Consider the following 17,952-nt stretch of genomic DNA (forward strand, 5'->3'; position numbering starts at 1 on the left):
CTGTTCATTTAAGAAAGTGGATACGTGTTTTTTACAGTAAACTGTTTATTTTCGAACAAATTCATGAGTTTTCCTAAAATACATGGAAATCGACGTAATTTCGATCAAATTCACATAAATTTGAACATTTATTGAGCATTGCTGGAGAATGCTCTTGCTTTTCTTTTGATACCTCCCATAAAATTCTGCACATCTTTTTTCGGAACTTTTCGAACTGCTTTTTTAACTGCTGACCACATTTTCTTGAAAAAATCGATAGAGCTTGCTTCTCTTCCATCCTTCTTAAGATGCCGTTTGATTATTGCCCAATATGTTTCAATGAGGCGTAGTTCTGAGCAATTTGATGGATTCGATCATTTTTCTACAAATTCGACTTATTCCTTCTTGAGCATCTCCAAAGTAGCTGAAGCATAGTGAGCCGATGCTAGGTCTGGCAAAAACAATGGAGGCATGGTATGCTTTCAGTAGATGGGCAGAAGCCATTTTTTAATGCATTCAGTTCTGTAATTTTCGCCGTTGATTGAACCCGTCGTGAAACATATAGTACTTTCATACCGCAGGAGCAAATTGCTTGACATACCAAATCATTTTTCCCAAATTTTTCTGTTGGGATGTATCGTACGTCGTCAGGAATATCTGTTTTGGCCACAGCGTTGAAAAAATTCAATTTGGACATTTCGCGATTTAAGCCAAATCTCGGAACGGCAGTTTTTCTGTACACCATTTGTGCAGAAAACAATTGAGAGTCGCCATGTCAATTCGACCCATCGTTTAGAATTTATAATTTTTTTATGTTAACTTTTGTCTGCTGTCAAAATAAACACTTGAGATCACACTGAAACAAAATTTTATTTGTTTTTATGGAATTTTTACACCAAAATGCTAATATTTAGATGTCCGCTTTCTTAAATGAACAGTCCTTAATACTGATATCTCGATGACGCGTGAAACGTTCAACTTAATGACGAAAAAAGGAAATGCGTCATCAGATACGACGATTCAATACAATATGTTCAATTGCCAGAAACTACCAGCACATTGGCTTTAGGACATTTCGTCGAATGACATTTGGTCGAATGACGTTTGGTCGAATAACATTTGGTCGAAAGTACATTTGGTCGAAAGGACATTTGGTCGAATGGACATTTGGTCGAATTGCTTTGGAACATTTATTTTAGTCGAATTACGTTTAGTTGAATGGAAATTTGGTTGAAAGTTTATTTACAAAATGGTTTTTGAAAGAAAGATCTTTATGTAAAATAATTTACTAAAAATCTTTTGATAAAATTTTACTAAAATTGATTATTGTTTGCAAAGTTGGGGGCCGTCCATTAATTACTTAAGGGTTTATGGGTGGAGGGGGAGTTTGAGATTTCTTCCGCGCCAATTTATTTATTTATACAATTTATTTTTTATTTTCGTACAAAACATTTTATCAAGGGGGAAAGGGGGTTGAAATATCCCGAAAATTACCTTACGTAATAAATGTACCGAAGGTTTGGTAAGATAACGTCTTTTTTTCAATGATCTGAATCATTAACTGTTGTTGAACAAGAAACGGGACACTTTATGTAGCCTTTGTTTTAAATTCCGTACATCTTTTTATTTGAAATTTGAAAGTATGCCAATTTTTTTATACATTGACTGAAATACTTAGCTCTAGTGAATTTATTATTCTTTGGAAATATCAACATTCTTTTAAAAACTGCTCAACAAGTTATTTTATTGCTCAACGATGTGAACATAATGTTTTATTATTTTTTTTTTAAATGGCATCGTTCTTCGTAATGAACTGCTGATCTTCATTTGACGGAAGCATTCGGAGAGAGCTTTTGGGTTTTTTATTTGAATTCCGGGTTTTGCAGCTTACGGACGTGGGTAAGATTTTCAAATGCGGAAATCAGAATCAGAACGGCAGGAAAAAAAAATGATTTAAGGAAAACCTTTATGGCGAAGTGAATATTTGGTGTCGGTAACTCTACTTATGTGACCAATTGGCTTATAGTGACTTCCAGCTTAATAACATTCCTCAAGCAAATATATGGCTTTGCTGATAGTGTTGATGATCTCGGGTGAAAAACAGAGTTTGCAGTTAAAGCTTTGAATTATTAAAAATTAAAATTGTGCTTATTCTATGTTTTGGGAAATAGAAGACGAGTTGACTGAGACGACAAAAGTTGGCTTGTTTCCATTTAAGATAAGCTTATCTTGAATCACAGAACATGCCTGAACGAAAAAGCAGCATCAAACGTCAAACAACGCAAGAGTTTGATCAAAATTTTGGGAGAGCGTCCATAAAAATGAATAACAACATTTTGCTTATTGCATATAGATTGTTAGTAAAATGCCTGATACTTTCCAATTATTCAATCACTCTTGTATTAAACCTTTGTTTTCATACTATTAAGATTCACCACTATCCTTTCCACGAAACGTCGGTTCGACCAAATATCCTATGGTTTCTGTTGCAACTAAACCTTTTCGACGAAATGTCCATTCGACGAAATGTCCGTTCGACCAAATGTACTTTCGACCAAACGTCATTCGACTAAATGTCATTCGACCAAATGTCTTTCGACCAAATGTCATAGATCCCAGCACATAAGCCGTATACTCGAAAATCAGGAGCAAGTTAGGGCAAACCGACCAGAAAGTGGGTATCAAAACGATGTGCGGAAGCGCCCAAATGTCCTCTTGAGAAAGTAACCTAGCCTACTCTCAGCATAGGAAGGGAGGCCTGAGATGCCCAAAACATGGTCTATGTGGTTTATGATTCCGTAAGAAAAAAATATGATGTGTTTTAGATCAAAAATTTCCTTGAGCAAAGTGCCCAATTGGCTAAAACCCTTTATTTTATTTTTTTGGGAGCCCAACATTTTCGTTTTCGTATTCTAATAAAAAAAATACTCAATTTGAATTAGGATGCAAAACTTCAACGACGGGCCTGCTTTTGTCAAGAATTTGTTAGCTCAAGCCAACCGTGAAACACTGAACCTTGTATCGGAAATTGATTATTCAACGATAATAGTACATTCTAATGAGCTTTTAATTTAATGGATAGTAAAAGGTGAGATAAAAAATTTGCTTTCATTTTATGGTCAATTTTGAAATCAAAATGTCTACTAAATCTGTACCATGCCGGTATCAGAATTATTATTACACAAAATTAATCACAATATACATTTTTAGAAACAGTAACTTCTGTTTAATATGTCAACAAACTTGTATGTAGATACTAGAGAAAATTTACTACATTAAATTTATCCTGTGCAAAGTATCCCGCATGTACTTTAACCTCTATTATTCTATTAGTATAAGGTTGATGGTCTTTTCAATACACTTCACTCGTATTTTACGGAATCTATTTGATATTTACAAAACATTTTTTTTTCGGTACAATGTCTAAAACATTACAAATGGGGGTGAGATTGGGTCATGCTGCAAGAACGATTGTGAATGAAACCACAAGTCTCAATTTTTGTCTACTTGAAGATTCCGTGCATTGAATAACAATGCAACGCATTTTGACAACTTTTCAAACCATCAACTGTTTTTCGTGCGCAGCAACATCGTAAAATTTTATCAAATGGATTTTTTTTATATTTAATTATTTAATAGCATTTTCTTGTCATAGAAACTTCTTACGGAAGTACAAATGAGATGGATTGCTGAAATACCGTGATCATGACGTGAATAAGTGCCTGAAATCTTTTCATCGTGGAATGTCGCACTGAAATTTAACTATTTGCTAAGGTTCAAAATAATTATTGTTCCAGTACATCTTTGGGGAAACTGAATAGGCATTATAGGCAAAGGGTATGAGACTTTGAAGACAATTTGAAGGAAGAATATCAAGAAAATTTATGTAAATTTGACGATAAATGCTAGGTTCACATATTTTTTCCCAATTGCTCTTCAATATTTTAGTATAATCGTACTTTAAAGTAGGTTTATCATACTTCTGAAACATCTTAGATGTCTTGTCGTCTTGTTTGCATCGTATTTCATCAATATTTTTCAGATGTGAATGGTTTTGCAATCGTATTCTAAAAAAATAGTTATTTCAATTACAGTGACCCAATGCCACCCCCTCTATGGGGTGAGATTGGGTCGTTTTCCATTCACTTGTAGTGGCGTAGTGAAATATTTTTCTTTAATTTTTTGGACAGTTGTTAATGTACAATCAAAGTACATACACACCATATTTGAAATTTATTGGAGTTAAATTGCGATAGTTATTCAATAAATAATTCGTACATTTGCTTTTTTGACCCATACACTTCTAGAGAACGCACTCAAATTTACAAAATTTAACTTTTTTGCTCCTTTCATCGTAAATATTAATCAACTATACATAGTTCTGTCAATAGCTGGCAACACTGATTTAACGATTATAATTTAATTTCCATATTTTACGAATGTGTTCAAGAATACACTTCAAACTAAAAACTCATCATTATTGCTAATGAATCTAAACCAACTGATTCCAAATTTGCCTATTTCTGTCATACTCTACCAATCGGGTTCTTCCTACTCAATTGACCATTGTCGATGTTCTGCGTAACCACTATCATTATGTTCGCGTCCCCAATCGATTTACGTATGTACCCTTTTCGTCGTCACTCATTCCCATTCTAGGCACGTGCGTAAAATATATTCTTCGGGACGTTTGATCGAGTATCAATCTGGAATGCTGAACTGTATCCTGGATCTATTCGCCTGTCTGACTCCGAATTGCAGCCTTTTCGAGCGATCAGACACAATGTGTGCGTGCAGTCTGTCACGTTCGGTCATGGAACCTGAATTCTAACGAATGATTGTCACTTGCCTGGTAACATAACTAAGCTCTTCATGCCATGATCGCGACCGCTAACCAAGCCATGGTGCACTCTGTTGCGATTGAGAATCGTGTTTGTCGGTTGTGTGATTGAACAGCAATTGATTGAACCGCTTGGGAACAGAAGAAGACCGGTACTCGGTGGCACAGGTTGTGGCTTGAATATTTATGTCGGGATGAAACTACTTTCGATTCAGTGGCAAGTTGGTGCGGTTGTTGAGGTACGTGCTGATTTCTGAAATATAAATTTGAGCTGATCGTCGATTGTCTCGAAAGGCTGAATATTTTCTTGCAAAAATGTTGCACTGACTGACACCTTGGTACCACAACTTTAATAAAAGCATATCAAAATTATCACAATCATCAAAATGGTTTATCAACAACTTAAATCATAACCCCACAGATCTCAATGCGACGACTCCACAATAGCATAAACCACCCGAGGATATACCCGAACGGCAGCATCCGGTTGCATCATAAAGTCCCGATGGTCGAATCGATCGTGCTGAACAATGCGAACCTTTGTGCTCTTGTGCAGCTGCATGGCCAAATTGCGAACATCGTCCGGAGGCACGATCCCATCAGCAGTCCCGTAGTGTACCGTTACCGGAGTCGTGATCCTCCACAGAGAGTACGGAGGTGGCCTTTCCACTCCGTAATATTTCACATTGTCCCACTCGCCGTAATCGAAGTGTCGGAAGCGGCCGGTCACCAACAGCTGATGGAAGTGCTCCAACTGTTTCGCTGAATTGATCAACGGTTTCTCACTGCCGGTGACCAGCTCTTGAAGGCTCACTGGGAAACTGTCGCGGAATGTTTCGTAGATGTAGGCGAATTGCTTTATCAAACTGTTAATCATGAACGTAGCCGGAGCTATCACATTCAACGAGGCGACCTTGGCGTTGTACGAAACCCGTTCCGAGAGCAAGATCAACGAGGCCGTAGATCCTTCCGAGAAGCCGACCAGATGGAGCGAACTCCTACGGGCAACCGTCAACACGGTGTCGATCATGGCCGGCAGGTCGAGGTATCCTATTTCATTAAAGCTGAAGTCCCAGAATTCCGTGGAGTTCCTCAGATGCTTGATATGGACCGTTTCCGGTGATGCTCGAGAGTTCCCCAGCCATACTTCGAATCCAGCCTCCAATAGCTGCATCGGAAGGTTTCGATCGATCATCAACCAATCAGCGGACGATTGCCGAATGCCGTGCTGGAGCAAAACTATTCCTCGGGCGTGAGCATGCGATCGAATTCGGTACAAGGCCAGACGGTATCCATCGTGGGTGATGACATGATGTCTGTGAGCTGCCAATCCGTACCGTGCTGCATTGGTCAACTTCAGGAAGAAACGAAATCATATATCAAAGCTCTTGTCCTGAATGCCCATCGATCCCCCCTGATACTCACGGTTTTACTGGGTGGTGTAGCGGATGAGGCCATGGCCACCCCCACCACGAGCAACACCAAACAGCCACCGAGGCAGTTCTTCTTCTTCCGACAAAACATTTCAAACAACTGCCCGGGTCAGGAGGAGTCGTTAAATAAAATCGAGAACTTTAATTGCGCTTCGGCTGTGGCTGGGCGAGGATTACGGTTTGAACTGCAGGCGGCAGAACCGGTTCAATGCGCTGTTCTGATCCACGTGCCAGTGATCGAGCGACGGACAAGTGCAGTGACGACAGGTGGTTCTATCGTTTTTAGAGTCTCTCCCGCTCTTGTTGGGGTCGATCAGGAGTCAATGTCTTTCGTTGTGGACTTTGTGAGTGATGGACCGCAAGTTTTTTAATGAGCTAATTATAATTATCTCGTTGCAGATAGTCTAGTGGTGGAAAGTGTTTCATTGGAATATGTGGGATCAATGACATAAACGGTACATCTATATGACACTAGGCGATGGTTTTTCCCATCGAATGCAGTGAGGATTTATATAGTAGGGGAGACTGGGGAGACTTGATCCCATTTTTTTTAATGCGGCTGTAACTCTGCAGGGAAATTAAAATTGGACATATTTGACATGTCAAGGTGACATATTCAGCAAGATTATGCATTTCTAGATACTTAGCTCAAAATTACGTTTAAAGTACTCAAAATCACGTTCTTCCATTGCCCGGTTAGAGATGAATGACAAACCAACTGGGCGTAGAGTATCATCGTACCTGCCACATGATATTGGAATGCGAAAATGGCAACTTTGGCAAAGAAAGCTCCCAGTTAATAATTGTGGAAGTGCTCATTGAACACTACGCTGAGTAGCCGACTCTGTCCCAGTGAGGACGTTAATGCCAATAAGAAAAAAAGTCTATTTTTGGACACTGCTACTCACACTTCCTTCACTTATATTTTTTTAGATGTCGGTCTACTAGCATTAGGATCTTCCAAAAGATTATATGGCAATGGCTTACCCGCTTAAAGGCTATAGACATTCTTTCCAATGTGGCATAGAAACGCTAATAAACTTGTACATGTTAGAAAAACTGCGGCCTCTGATCGCCCTACAGTAAAAACTTTCGTTAGTTTGAGGGATCATTCAGCTGAATTTCGGTAAGATAACCACAAACATTAGTTGTTATTCAAGACAATTAAGAAATGATTATGGCTGAAAAGTGGTGAGAAGTTCCAAGTTCCATATGAGAAAATTTCTGATTAAATTTATAGTAAGATTAACTTTAATGAATGCCTCAAGGATATTCTGCTTTCATGAAACTTAACTGTTCCATGTGAACTAGAAGGAACAACCTATTTAAGAAAGAAGGGCAAATTTCTGGTGAAATGCTTGCGACGTGATTAATCACTTTGATGCCGTAATGCTATGGTACAACCTATACTCATAAAAAGGGAAAACTTTGTTAAAAAACAAAATTGATATATGAACACAAGCAAGGATTCCAAATACCGGTGAGCACGTTTCTGTTCAGCAAGATTATGTTGAGGGTTATGGGTTCGAATTCTGGTGGCGGAGGACATTAATTGCATTGACAATTTCCTTGAGTTCCTTGGCACAGAGGTACATGTACAAGAATGGTAAATTGACAAGGAAAGTTTTCAGTCAATAAAAGGCTTATTTTATCGAAAGCTCATTCAAAAATTTTATGACGCTAAAGGGGGTGGGTGGTTGTCCTCAAAATGTAACAGATTATACAAAATTTGTAGAATTTCATTACGAAAAGATTACAAGAGGATAGGTGGGCGTCGAATATATTTTATCGTTTTTTGCTATGGTAGTTATAAAATATACCTCCGATTTGTTTGGTATCAAAGCTTGTTGAACTTCTTCTACAAATACAAGCATGACAAAAAAAAAAACTCAATGCGTGACAAATTTCAATATATATAATAATTTAATTCGAGTTAGAACAAGCTCAAGTAAAATGTGAATTTCAGTAAAAAAAAAACATGGGTGAAATCCGAAACTGATTCAAAATTGAGTACAGTGAACTTTTCCTAACTCGATTTTATACTGGCCATTGTGTTTGGGAGATATCAAAATAAAGAACACATATTTTTTTTAAATTTTGGAGCTCTTTGTTATTTTGACAAAATACATTGGAAAAAGCATTTTTTGCTAGGAAAAAGGTGAACTTGCTCGGGAAACTGAAAGAGACAGCATCGAGTCTCGGGACATCAAGTTGGAGAAGTATCGACATACATTTTAGGGTCAAAGTACGCTATATTAAAGTGATTATAAAACGAAGCCAAGCTTAAAATTTTTAAGTTCAAAACACATTATAAGTAAGTAAAGGATAAGGGAAAGTTGATTGTATTGTTCTCAACAATCGTAAAGGTTTTTTTTTGTATCGTACCTATAGCCAAACAAATTTGGAAAGCTGTACACAAAATAGGCTGTGGTATTAATGGAGTTGCTTTTCAAGTTGCTGGTTTATTGAATATTTTTTGTTTTAGGTGGTCTATCACATTTCTTAGATTATTTCGAAGACTTTTAACATAAACAAAGACACCATCCATCAATATTATAACTCCTGTGATTTTCTACCAAGTCGAGAAGACTGTCACGAGGTGGAACTATTTAAATAAACTGACTGCTCGTTGAAAATCAAGAGGTCCGTATTGAACCATATCAAAAGGTCCGGATTGGACCAACACACGTTTCGAGATTTTCAAGCTTGTTGAGCAGAAACAGTGCATAGACATATCAAAACCATATGGTCAGAAGAAAGCTTAGACTTGTGGGATTCGATTATAAAATAACACAGTTAGACTGGAGAATTATTGTCAATTACAGAAGCTTGGCAATAATGGTAACCGATAGCACACTAGAGCACTTGAAAAAAGCAAACCAATATGAAAATCAAACGATTCAACTGAAAGGCGTCATATGTATTGTGTTAGATCCTAGCCAGACGGTGGGTAGAGAGACGGGACACACGATCTTTACAGTAGCGCCAGTATTGAGAAATGCTTGATGGTCCGAATTAGAACAGGGTCCGAAATGGACCAGCTTCCCCTATAATTTTGACATTGTGTGTATAAATCTCGTAAAAACTGTGTTTCGTGATCCACCATAACGTCGAAAACATCATAAGGCGAAGATGAATTAAAACCACCTCTAAAATTTTAAAAGCGCAATTCTTGGTTTTAAGAAGAAAATAACCATCGCGATTTTAAAAATTTTCAAAACCAAAATCCAAGCAATGTTCAGAAAATCTATCATTACATTGCACTTGCTATCTGTAATGCGATGACAGTTTTTTTTATTTGAACCAGTGTTGATAGACTCACACTCAAGTCTCAATCAATACGCTCTCCCGTGAGAGAAAACTCATTAGAGATCTGCTTCGCAAATCTCACGCTTGAGATTTCGATGCAAAATCACTCAATCTACTCAAACCGTAAAAAATGATTTAGTCGCCAAACCCGTCAAAAACTCCTGAAACCCGAATGTTGTTGTTTACGTTAGAAAGGATTACTATGTATAATTTTACCAGACTAACAAGAAGTTATTGCCTTGTGTGAGTAAACTGTGGAAATACGAAACAATGAGTCAAAAAGGTGAGCCAACTCATCCATGATTTTTTGACTGCTGAGTTGCGTGATTTACAACTCAAGCATAAAAAATCTCAAGCGTGAGTTATGAGAAATTGAGTTTTTCACAACACTGATTTGAACGAAAAATTTGGTTTTGTATTTTTGATGATTGGATGATGGATTCTTGAGCCTTAAATGAAAATTCTATCGATTTGTCGCAACCAAAGATTTACCAACCAATCAAATTTTCAGCGCGATTGGTTATTTGGTCTTCAAATTAAAGATCCTGAAAATTATAGATGTGGTTTGATATAATTGGAAGCGTATTTCGAAACAAAAAGATCTGGAATTCACCTTTGGTTGGTAATGCGATCCATGGATAAGTTTTGCATTTGTGCTTTGTGGTGAAAATATATTGATAGAGATGGGTAGAAAATCGAAAATGTATATCAACATTAATAATGTTCTTTTGGGCAGAATGTTCCTAATTTGGTCACCTTCATACTATTGAAATCATTATAATTGTCCAAATTAGGACCAAAAATTAAAAATGTCGCTGTACGTTATGATGGCCAACGCGATTTCAATGCAAAATGGTTTTGCTTGGTTTACTTAGTTTCGATATTTTGCGTACAAATTATGAATGGAAAGCTTTCATTTGAAGTATTTGCAGTACTTATAGTGTTGCCTATATTTTTTATTGAAATAGGGTAGAAGCACCGGTTTTGGCCATACGCCAGTTGTAGCCATAGTTGATTATACACCGTTTTACTTAGCCAATCAGCATGAAACTTTTTTTTTCAGTAGATCACATTCATATGATAGAGCTACATATATTTACTCATACAAATTGATTCAAAACATAAGAAAAACGATTCATTTTCCTTATAATTTTAACTCCCATACACCTAATTTGGCCACTCTCATGAGAAATCAATGCAATTGGTTAATATAGGAACCGAAGTTAAATCTATGGCCGAAACTGGTTCCGTTGGCCTATATTAACCAACGGGATTTTCAAAGCAAAAAAATGGTTTTGGCTCAGTTTTGATATTTTACACATATAATATGGATTGAAAGCTTGCATTTGACATATTTGTAGTATAAATAGGGCTTTCCATTCAATTTTTATTGACATTTTCTCTTAGGCTGACCAAAACCGGTGCTTTTACCCTATCTTCTCTTCGACTGATCAAAACCAACGCTACTACCTTGTGAAGTAAGTATTCTCTTATGTTTTTTTCTCCCGTTGGAATATTAAAAAATAGGATCCAAATGCATCTAAATATCTGTTTCTTAGTGCAAGGAAACTCAAGTTTTAAATGATAACTCAAGAAATTCGAATGCTTCTCCAATAGTGATCAAGCTAGAAAAAATGGACTGAATTATTGTTTGCTGAATTCGACGAAATTAGTAGATAAAATGTGATTGCAGTGGATAGTAGGGTGCGGCTTATTTTCCAAAAGTTCTCAAACCCAAAAATTCGTGTGTTCTACTGAATTCAAATCACATTAAGAAAGAAACCTCAGAATCTGAGCCAAAAATATAAACTAAATATTAATATTAATTGAAGGTGAATTTTCAAGTTATAAAAAATGACCTGCAGTGAATTAAACATAACATTGTTGTTTTTCATCCGATTTTGAAACTTTTAGCACCATGATTAATTTTATAAAAATTTTGTTGAACATCAAATTTGTCTAAAATCAAAACTTGTCGTAGTTAAATTTTTTCCTCATTTTACTAAAAAAATAATTTCTGTTTGACCATAACTTTATAAATGCTCAATCGACTCCGAATCTTTTTACATGTTGTTGAAGCAAAATTTGTTGTTTTCAAACTGTTCATACAACACATTTTTCTAAAAAATGGTTTTGACTTAGTTATTCCACAAAAACTACCCAAAAACATGGTTTTTAATAAAAGAATCAAATTTCTTTGGATTTTTTAAGTTTTTCCGCTGGAAATTGCATTTTTTTTTCATTAAACTTAAATTTATAAAGTATCTTGTCTTAATTATGAGTTGAATAGTGCATATATTTTTCAACATATGCAAACCTATTTGTTTAATTTCAAAATTATTTAAAAATTATTGCAAAGTCGTTCCCAAAGGTTTAACAAATGAGAAAAACCAGTTTCACCTTTATAGATAATATTTAACTAGCATGAATTTGAAAAAAAAAAACTGGCATTTTACGTTAACAAATCATGTTTTTGTGCAGTTTTCGCTGATCAGGACATTTTTTTGTGTAAAATGTGATGTATGAAAGGTTTGAAAACAATTGAATTAGCTTCAAAAGCATGTGAAATTTTTTTATAATTTTAATTTGAAAAATAATGGTGCTAAAAGTTTTAAAATCGGTTGAAAAATGACAAAGTTATGTGTACTTCACTAAAGGTTATTTTTTATAACTTGAAAATTCACCTTCAAGACGCTTGCGCCACCTCTAAATGTTTATATTTTTGGCTCAGATTTTGAGATTTCTCTTTTAATGTGATTTGAATTCAGGAGATCACATGAATGTTTGGTTTTGAGAACATTTGAGGAATAAGCCGCACCCTAGTGGATAGTGTTCTTAATAAAACAATATTTCTGTTTGCATTTGAGATGCAAACCTTGACTAAACGTCCTCCGAATGCGAAAACACAAAACAATCGAAGGACACCTAGCAACGATTATAAAAATCACCGCCGCCCTAGCAAGAAAAGCTATCATTGACATCGCATTTCTTGTGAAAAATCTTACCGCATTTGGTGTTTCCGCATTTGATATTTGCATTTCAAATGCACACAGCAATAAAAAAATAGTCTGAGAAAATTTGCAGTAAATTTCTAGAGGTTTTCAGAAGATCACAAACCCTTGAAAGCCTCTATGAAACGCTTGAAACCCCCACTGTTGGGTGACGTTTTAGAATTTAGACCATACACCAGTGTTGTCAGCGTCGAAAGCAAACGCATCTCTGAACACATCGAAACTTATCACCAACTTCAACTTTGCTGAATATTCGACTTGAATATTGTGAATCAGAAATAAAATCAGGGTGGCCACCGAACCGGGAAAAACGGGAAAAGTGGGAAAAATACGGGAATTTGAATCCATCGAGAAAAAGATGGGAAAAACCGGGAATTTGAGATGGCCACCGGGAAAATTGTTTTGAACAACATCGAAAGATTAAGAATTAAAAAACTTTCAAATAAGGAAGTAAGGAGCACAATAGGGGCATATGGATCTATTTATCTATCTTCTATATAAATTAAAATGGAATGGTGTTTGTATGGCACGAGTTGGCTTGAGTACGGAACGACCGATTTGAAAAATTCTTTCACTTTTGTTTTCCTCAAGGGCTCCGACGTGTTTGTGCGGACTGTAGAATAGTATTATTGAAAATCCTCCGAGAAAGTTGCGAAAATAAAAAATGCAAATTTGACATAAATATCGAGATTTTTTTTTTTGAATCCTCTACCGTGATGAATCAATACCCGGACGCTTAAGACGACACACTTGTTCAAATTCTAATTAAGGTATGTTTTGTTGGAATATTCTTCAAATATTATGGTTAAAAACATTCATACAAAACAGATCTTCAAAAAAGTGAAAAAATATCCGGTAATAATTACGATTTTTGCAAGAAAATTATTAAAATCTTGATGCTTACTCTGTCTTTAAATCCGGACACCGGGTACAAGAGATGTTTTCAAATCCGAACATCGCTGGATCGAAATCCGGACATCTGTGGTAAAAGCATGCATAGCATAGCATAGCATAGACTGACTGTACATGTCAATGTTGCTATTCCGTGATTGATCGGAACTGGTAAGTATTGCACTACGATCCAAATGAATAAGGGATGGGAGTTTCCGCTTACTCTCGAAGTGCAATTTTAGCAGATCTAAAATTATTGATCAATAACGGCGCCGGCCAAGTCCTTACAGTCAGTTGGGATGGCGAAGGAATGTTAGGGTGTAATGATTGTTGCTTCTAGAGACCGAGAATACCTCTGCATCTCCACAATCACCACGGGAAGAGTGTTTATTGATGAGGGAGGAAAAGATCTGGGAGTCACCTTTGGTCGGTGATGCGATCCATGGACAAGGGGGGAAATATACGACTTATATTTAAAGCTAGTTTTGTATTCTTGTCTCGAGAAGTTTTTGGTAGAAGATTTCAAAAAAATTCGTCAACATCTATAATGTCGAACAATTCAAAAGAAGTTTTTATTAATAGCGAAAACTGAGAATTATATGTATATATTTTAAATCATATGAAACAGGAGTGATGTCGACACTTGTAGTGACGAACCATACATAGTTTGCTTGAAAATTACATTTGAGTATTACTGTGCATTTTTGTCTCGAGATGGTAGAAGTTTCAAAAAATACATCAACATTCACAATGTCGAACAATTCAAAATATATTTTAATAATATCAAAAAGAGAAAAATATATGTATATTGAAATTGTATAAAACAAGCATAATGCCGACACTTATAGTGACGAACCATACAAAGTTTGTTTCGATATTACATAAAAGTTACGCTTTCAAGAAAAAATGTGTTATCATAAGCATGAAACGAACTCAACACAAATATCTCTTCGCACTCACACAGTGCGAACAGAAAAACTTCTTGGCGTCCCGAAAACAAACCGTATTTCTTGGGCATTCCCAAATACCTACCCAGCAAGACGTGTGTAAACAAGAAAAAAAGAAGTTTTCCGTTGGCGAAAACACGCGCGAACCCGAGAACTAAACCTCTCAGACGATGCAAAAATCGAACTGTCCCGCTTGGGCTTCACGAAGCACTCAATCCGGACATCTGTGGTAAAACATGATTTATTTGAATATAGCCTATGAAAATCATGTAAAACTCTATAAAATATCACTCTTTGACCGAATCGATGTACATATTTTGCTTACAATTTTGCACGTAAGTAATATTAATGTTTTGGTTACCTGAACTCGGGCGCATGCAGCTCGAACAAAAGAACACGAGGCTTGAGTGTCAATCACGAAAGATTTACTCAATTTATCTCACATTTAATCGTATTCTGATAACTCACATTACTTTTCATATATTTTTTCTTTACAATTTTTCTCTATTTTCCCAAAAAAATCACCTTCATTATTTAAAATCAGGCCTTCTAAATTATGTCCGGATTTGAACCACTAACTCAGAATCCCGGACAGTCTCTCAGTCTCTCAGACAGTCTCACACCATAAAACACATTTTTACATCACAATCTTCAACAAAGCTGTTACAGAACATTCAAAAAAGCTTTATATAAACTAGTATGTACAATACACTGCAAAAAAAAGATTCTTCAACAAATCGTTGTTTGTGCTTTGACTTGTGCGTACATAGATTTTCGAACTTGAATTTACATGGACCGCGATGAAATGACGTCTATTAGGAACAACTAATCTGTTTGGATTGTTATTGAAATCCAAGCATATAAGCATTCAAATCTAGCTTAAATTATTGAACATTACCATAGTGTCCGGATATTGGTACCGTCCGGATTTTGATTCACCACGGTACGGCCTACTGGACAATACAATGTTTGCCGGACAGCTAGTTATTGGTAAATATGGACTTGATAGTTTTTAAAACAAACCCCTGTCAAAGTGAATCAAAAGTGTTAAGAGTAGAAACCGTCCTATTGGCACAAGTGAAGGGGTTAAAAGTAAAGGGGCTTAAGGGATAAAAACCTAGTTTTGAAAAAAAAATCGACTTGAATTTTTACAGAAATTTTTCATTCTATACTAATTCTACGAGAGCTTAAAAACAAGCAAATCTTTTTAGAAAAACAAGCCAATAATATTACATATCCCATTTGGTAGAAAAATTACCAAAAATACCGATGGAAAGCTGAAGCAGATTTTTTTTAGTATATTCAATTAAAAAATCGATCAAGGAGTCATCCTTTTGCGTGCCAATCTTGAAAATTATACCGGAAAAACCGATCTCAGGAGCCTGATCACTTAGAAAGATGGTGTCTTCGGCAGAGTTGTTCAGTAGCTCAAATTCTTTCTTTGTTTAATCCTTAAAGTTAGAGATTTATTAAAATAATGATAGTCCCTGAGCTTCTGAACAACTTTGCCAAAGGTGTCTGTCTAAAAAGTCATGATCCTGCAGTATCCGCAAAACAAAAATTTCATGCTCACTAGCGCCGCCTGATGGCAAAATATCGTATTTCTTGGCTCAAATAATGATAGCCCTTGAGCTACCAAACTACTTTGCCGAAGACACCATCTTTCTAAGTGGTCAGGCTCCTGTGATATCTGCAAACAAAAGTTTCATGCTCACTAGCGCCGCCTAGTGGCAAAATTTTGAATCAACTAGCTCGAAAAATGGTAGTCCTTAACTTACTAAACAACTTTGCCGAAGACGACATCCTTCTAAATGGTCAGAATCCTGAAAAATCTGCAGAACAAAAGTAAAACTTCCATGCCCACTAGTGCCACCTAGCGGTTAAATTTCGAATTAAATGAGGTACCATCAGATAGCGCTTCACCTCCAGAACAACTTTACTAAAGACCCCAAGTTTCTATATTATCTGGATTTCGATATATGACGATTTCAAACCGTGGTTTCCTCGAACCGTACATAGTGCGTTCATTATTTTGCGACTGCCATATAAATTTGTTGATTCTACCGTATTATAAAGGAACATACTGTAAATAAAAACTGTCGACTATTGTTCTTAAGAAGATTCTTGAGAAATACATTTTGGTTTGGTGTCGATAGATATCTTTGTTGCAAAATGACAGCATATAAATCCCAACTGCTGTACAAAGTACAACAGCGCGAAAGCCCGAAGGTTAATCAAAGATTCTTCATCCAAAAATATTCTTTTGATCTATTCTAAAGGTAGTTTGCTGGAATATGGTTCTTCAAGTCTATGAGTATTGCAATGAGTAGAAAGAGGCATTATACTAAATATCAATATATCAATGTGTTTGATTGCTTTCGGAATCTCTGAAACTAAATCCGCAAATAAGTACATTTTTTCATCATATTCCGCAAAAATTTCCGCTTAATAATGACCATAAATCTATCAAATGGTCGAATGCTGGGTGCGTTCCCTTGCGGTAAAGTGACCATTTCATGCGCATCGGCATAAAAAATAATTTGACATGGAATCCAACAGGCATTATAATGCGGGAAAATTTCATGATTTGTGATCCTTTTTTTCGTGGAGCTCTGATCAGCATCATTGCAATACAGGATTGCAGCTTTTTATAAGGATACCCTGCTTGATGCGGGTCTATTATGCCTTGATGGCCCAAAATCGTTAGAAGCTTATCGAACATCTAAGCTGATTCACATTGCTTAAAAATCAAAAAGGGGCCTTCGGCTATACGACGTTTTTATGATTTTGAGAAAGTTCAGTTTACTAAATCTTTGATTTTTTATTTTGTTATCGTACCAGACGGTATAAAAGTGAACGTGCGCAACTGATAAGGAATCGATTCGTTTGCAACATCACCCCAACATTTGTACTTGCGTTGAAGTTCACTGCGTCCAGGAAAGTGGGTTATCCAATTAAATAACCGCACAAACATAGACGATAGCGGAGAAGGTTGATTTCACACATTGCTTATCAGGTGATAGAAGATAGGCGCGTCTTTCCTGGTGACGGCGCGGTCTGATAAGAGCTCTGTGATGGTGTTACTGGAATAAGTGCAACGAGAAGTTCACACGAATACCTGTAAAACGAAATTTTGTTGAAATGATGGCACAGAATATAGGTTCCGAATCGACATCGAATCGAAATCGAATCGAAATCGAATCGAAATCGAATCGAAATCGAATCGAAATCGAATCGAAATCGAATCGAAATCGAATCGAAATCGAATCGAATCGAATCGAATCGAAATCGAATCGAAATCGAATCGAATCGAATCGAAATCGAATCGAAATCGAATCGAAATCGAATCGAAATCGAATCGAAATCGAATCGAAATCGAATCGAAATCGAATCGAAATCGAATCGAAATCGAATCGAAATCGAATCGAAATCGAATCGAAATCGAATCGAAATCGAATCGAAATCGAATCGAAATCGAATCGAAATCGAATCGAAATCGAATCGAAATCGAATCGAAATCGAATCGAAATCGAATCGAAATC

General features: G+C 36.2%; 2 protein-coding genes across 8 annotated transcripts in view; one reads left to right on the top strand and one right to left on the bottom strand.

Annotated features, from left to right (window-relative positions):
* LOC5576493 (atypical protein kinase C) overlaps positions 1-17,952 on the top strand; it is a 454,102-nt gene that overhangs the window by 261,998 nt on the left and 174,152 nt on the right. The gene's annotated exons all lie outside the window — the stretch shown is intronic.
* Positions 4,241-6,876, bottom strand: LOC110678458 (lipase 1-like). Its single transcript, XM_021851382.1, has 2 exons — positions 6,245-6,876; positions 4,241-6,173 (listed from the first exon to the last, which is right to left on the bottom strand). Exons 1-2 carry the CDS (start codon positions 6,341-6,343, stop codon positions 5,244-5,246), a joined length of 1,029 nt encoding a protein of 342 aa, XP_021707074.1. The 5' UTR covers positions 6,344-6,876; the 3' UTR covers positions 4,241-5,243.

Source organism: Aedes aegypti, chromosome 3, assembly GCF_002204515.2.
Source record: "Aedes aegypti strain LVP_AGWG chromosome 3, AaegL5.0 Primary Assembly, whole genome shotgun sequence".
Lineage (NCBI taxonomy): Eukaryota > Metazoa > Arthropoda > Insecta > Diptera > Culicidae > Aedes > Aedes aegypti.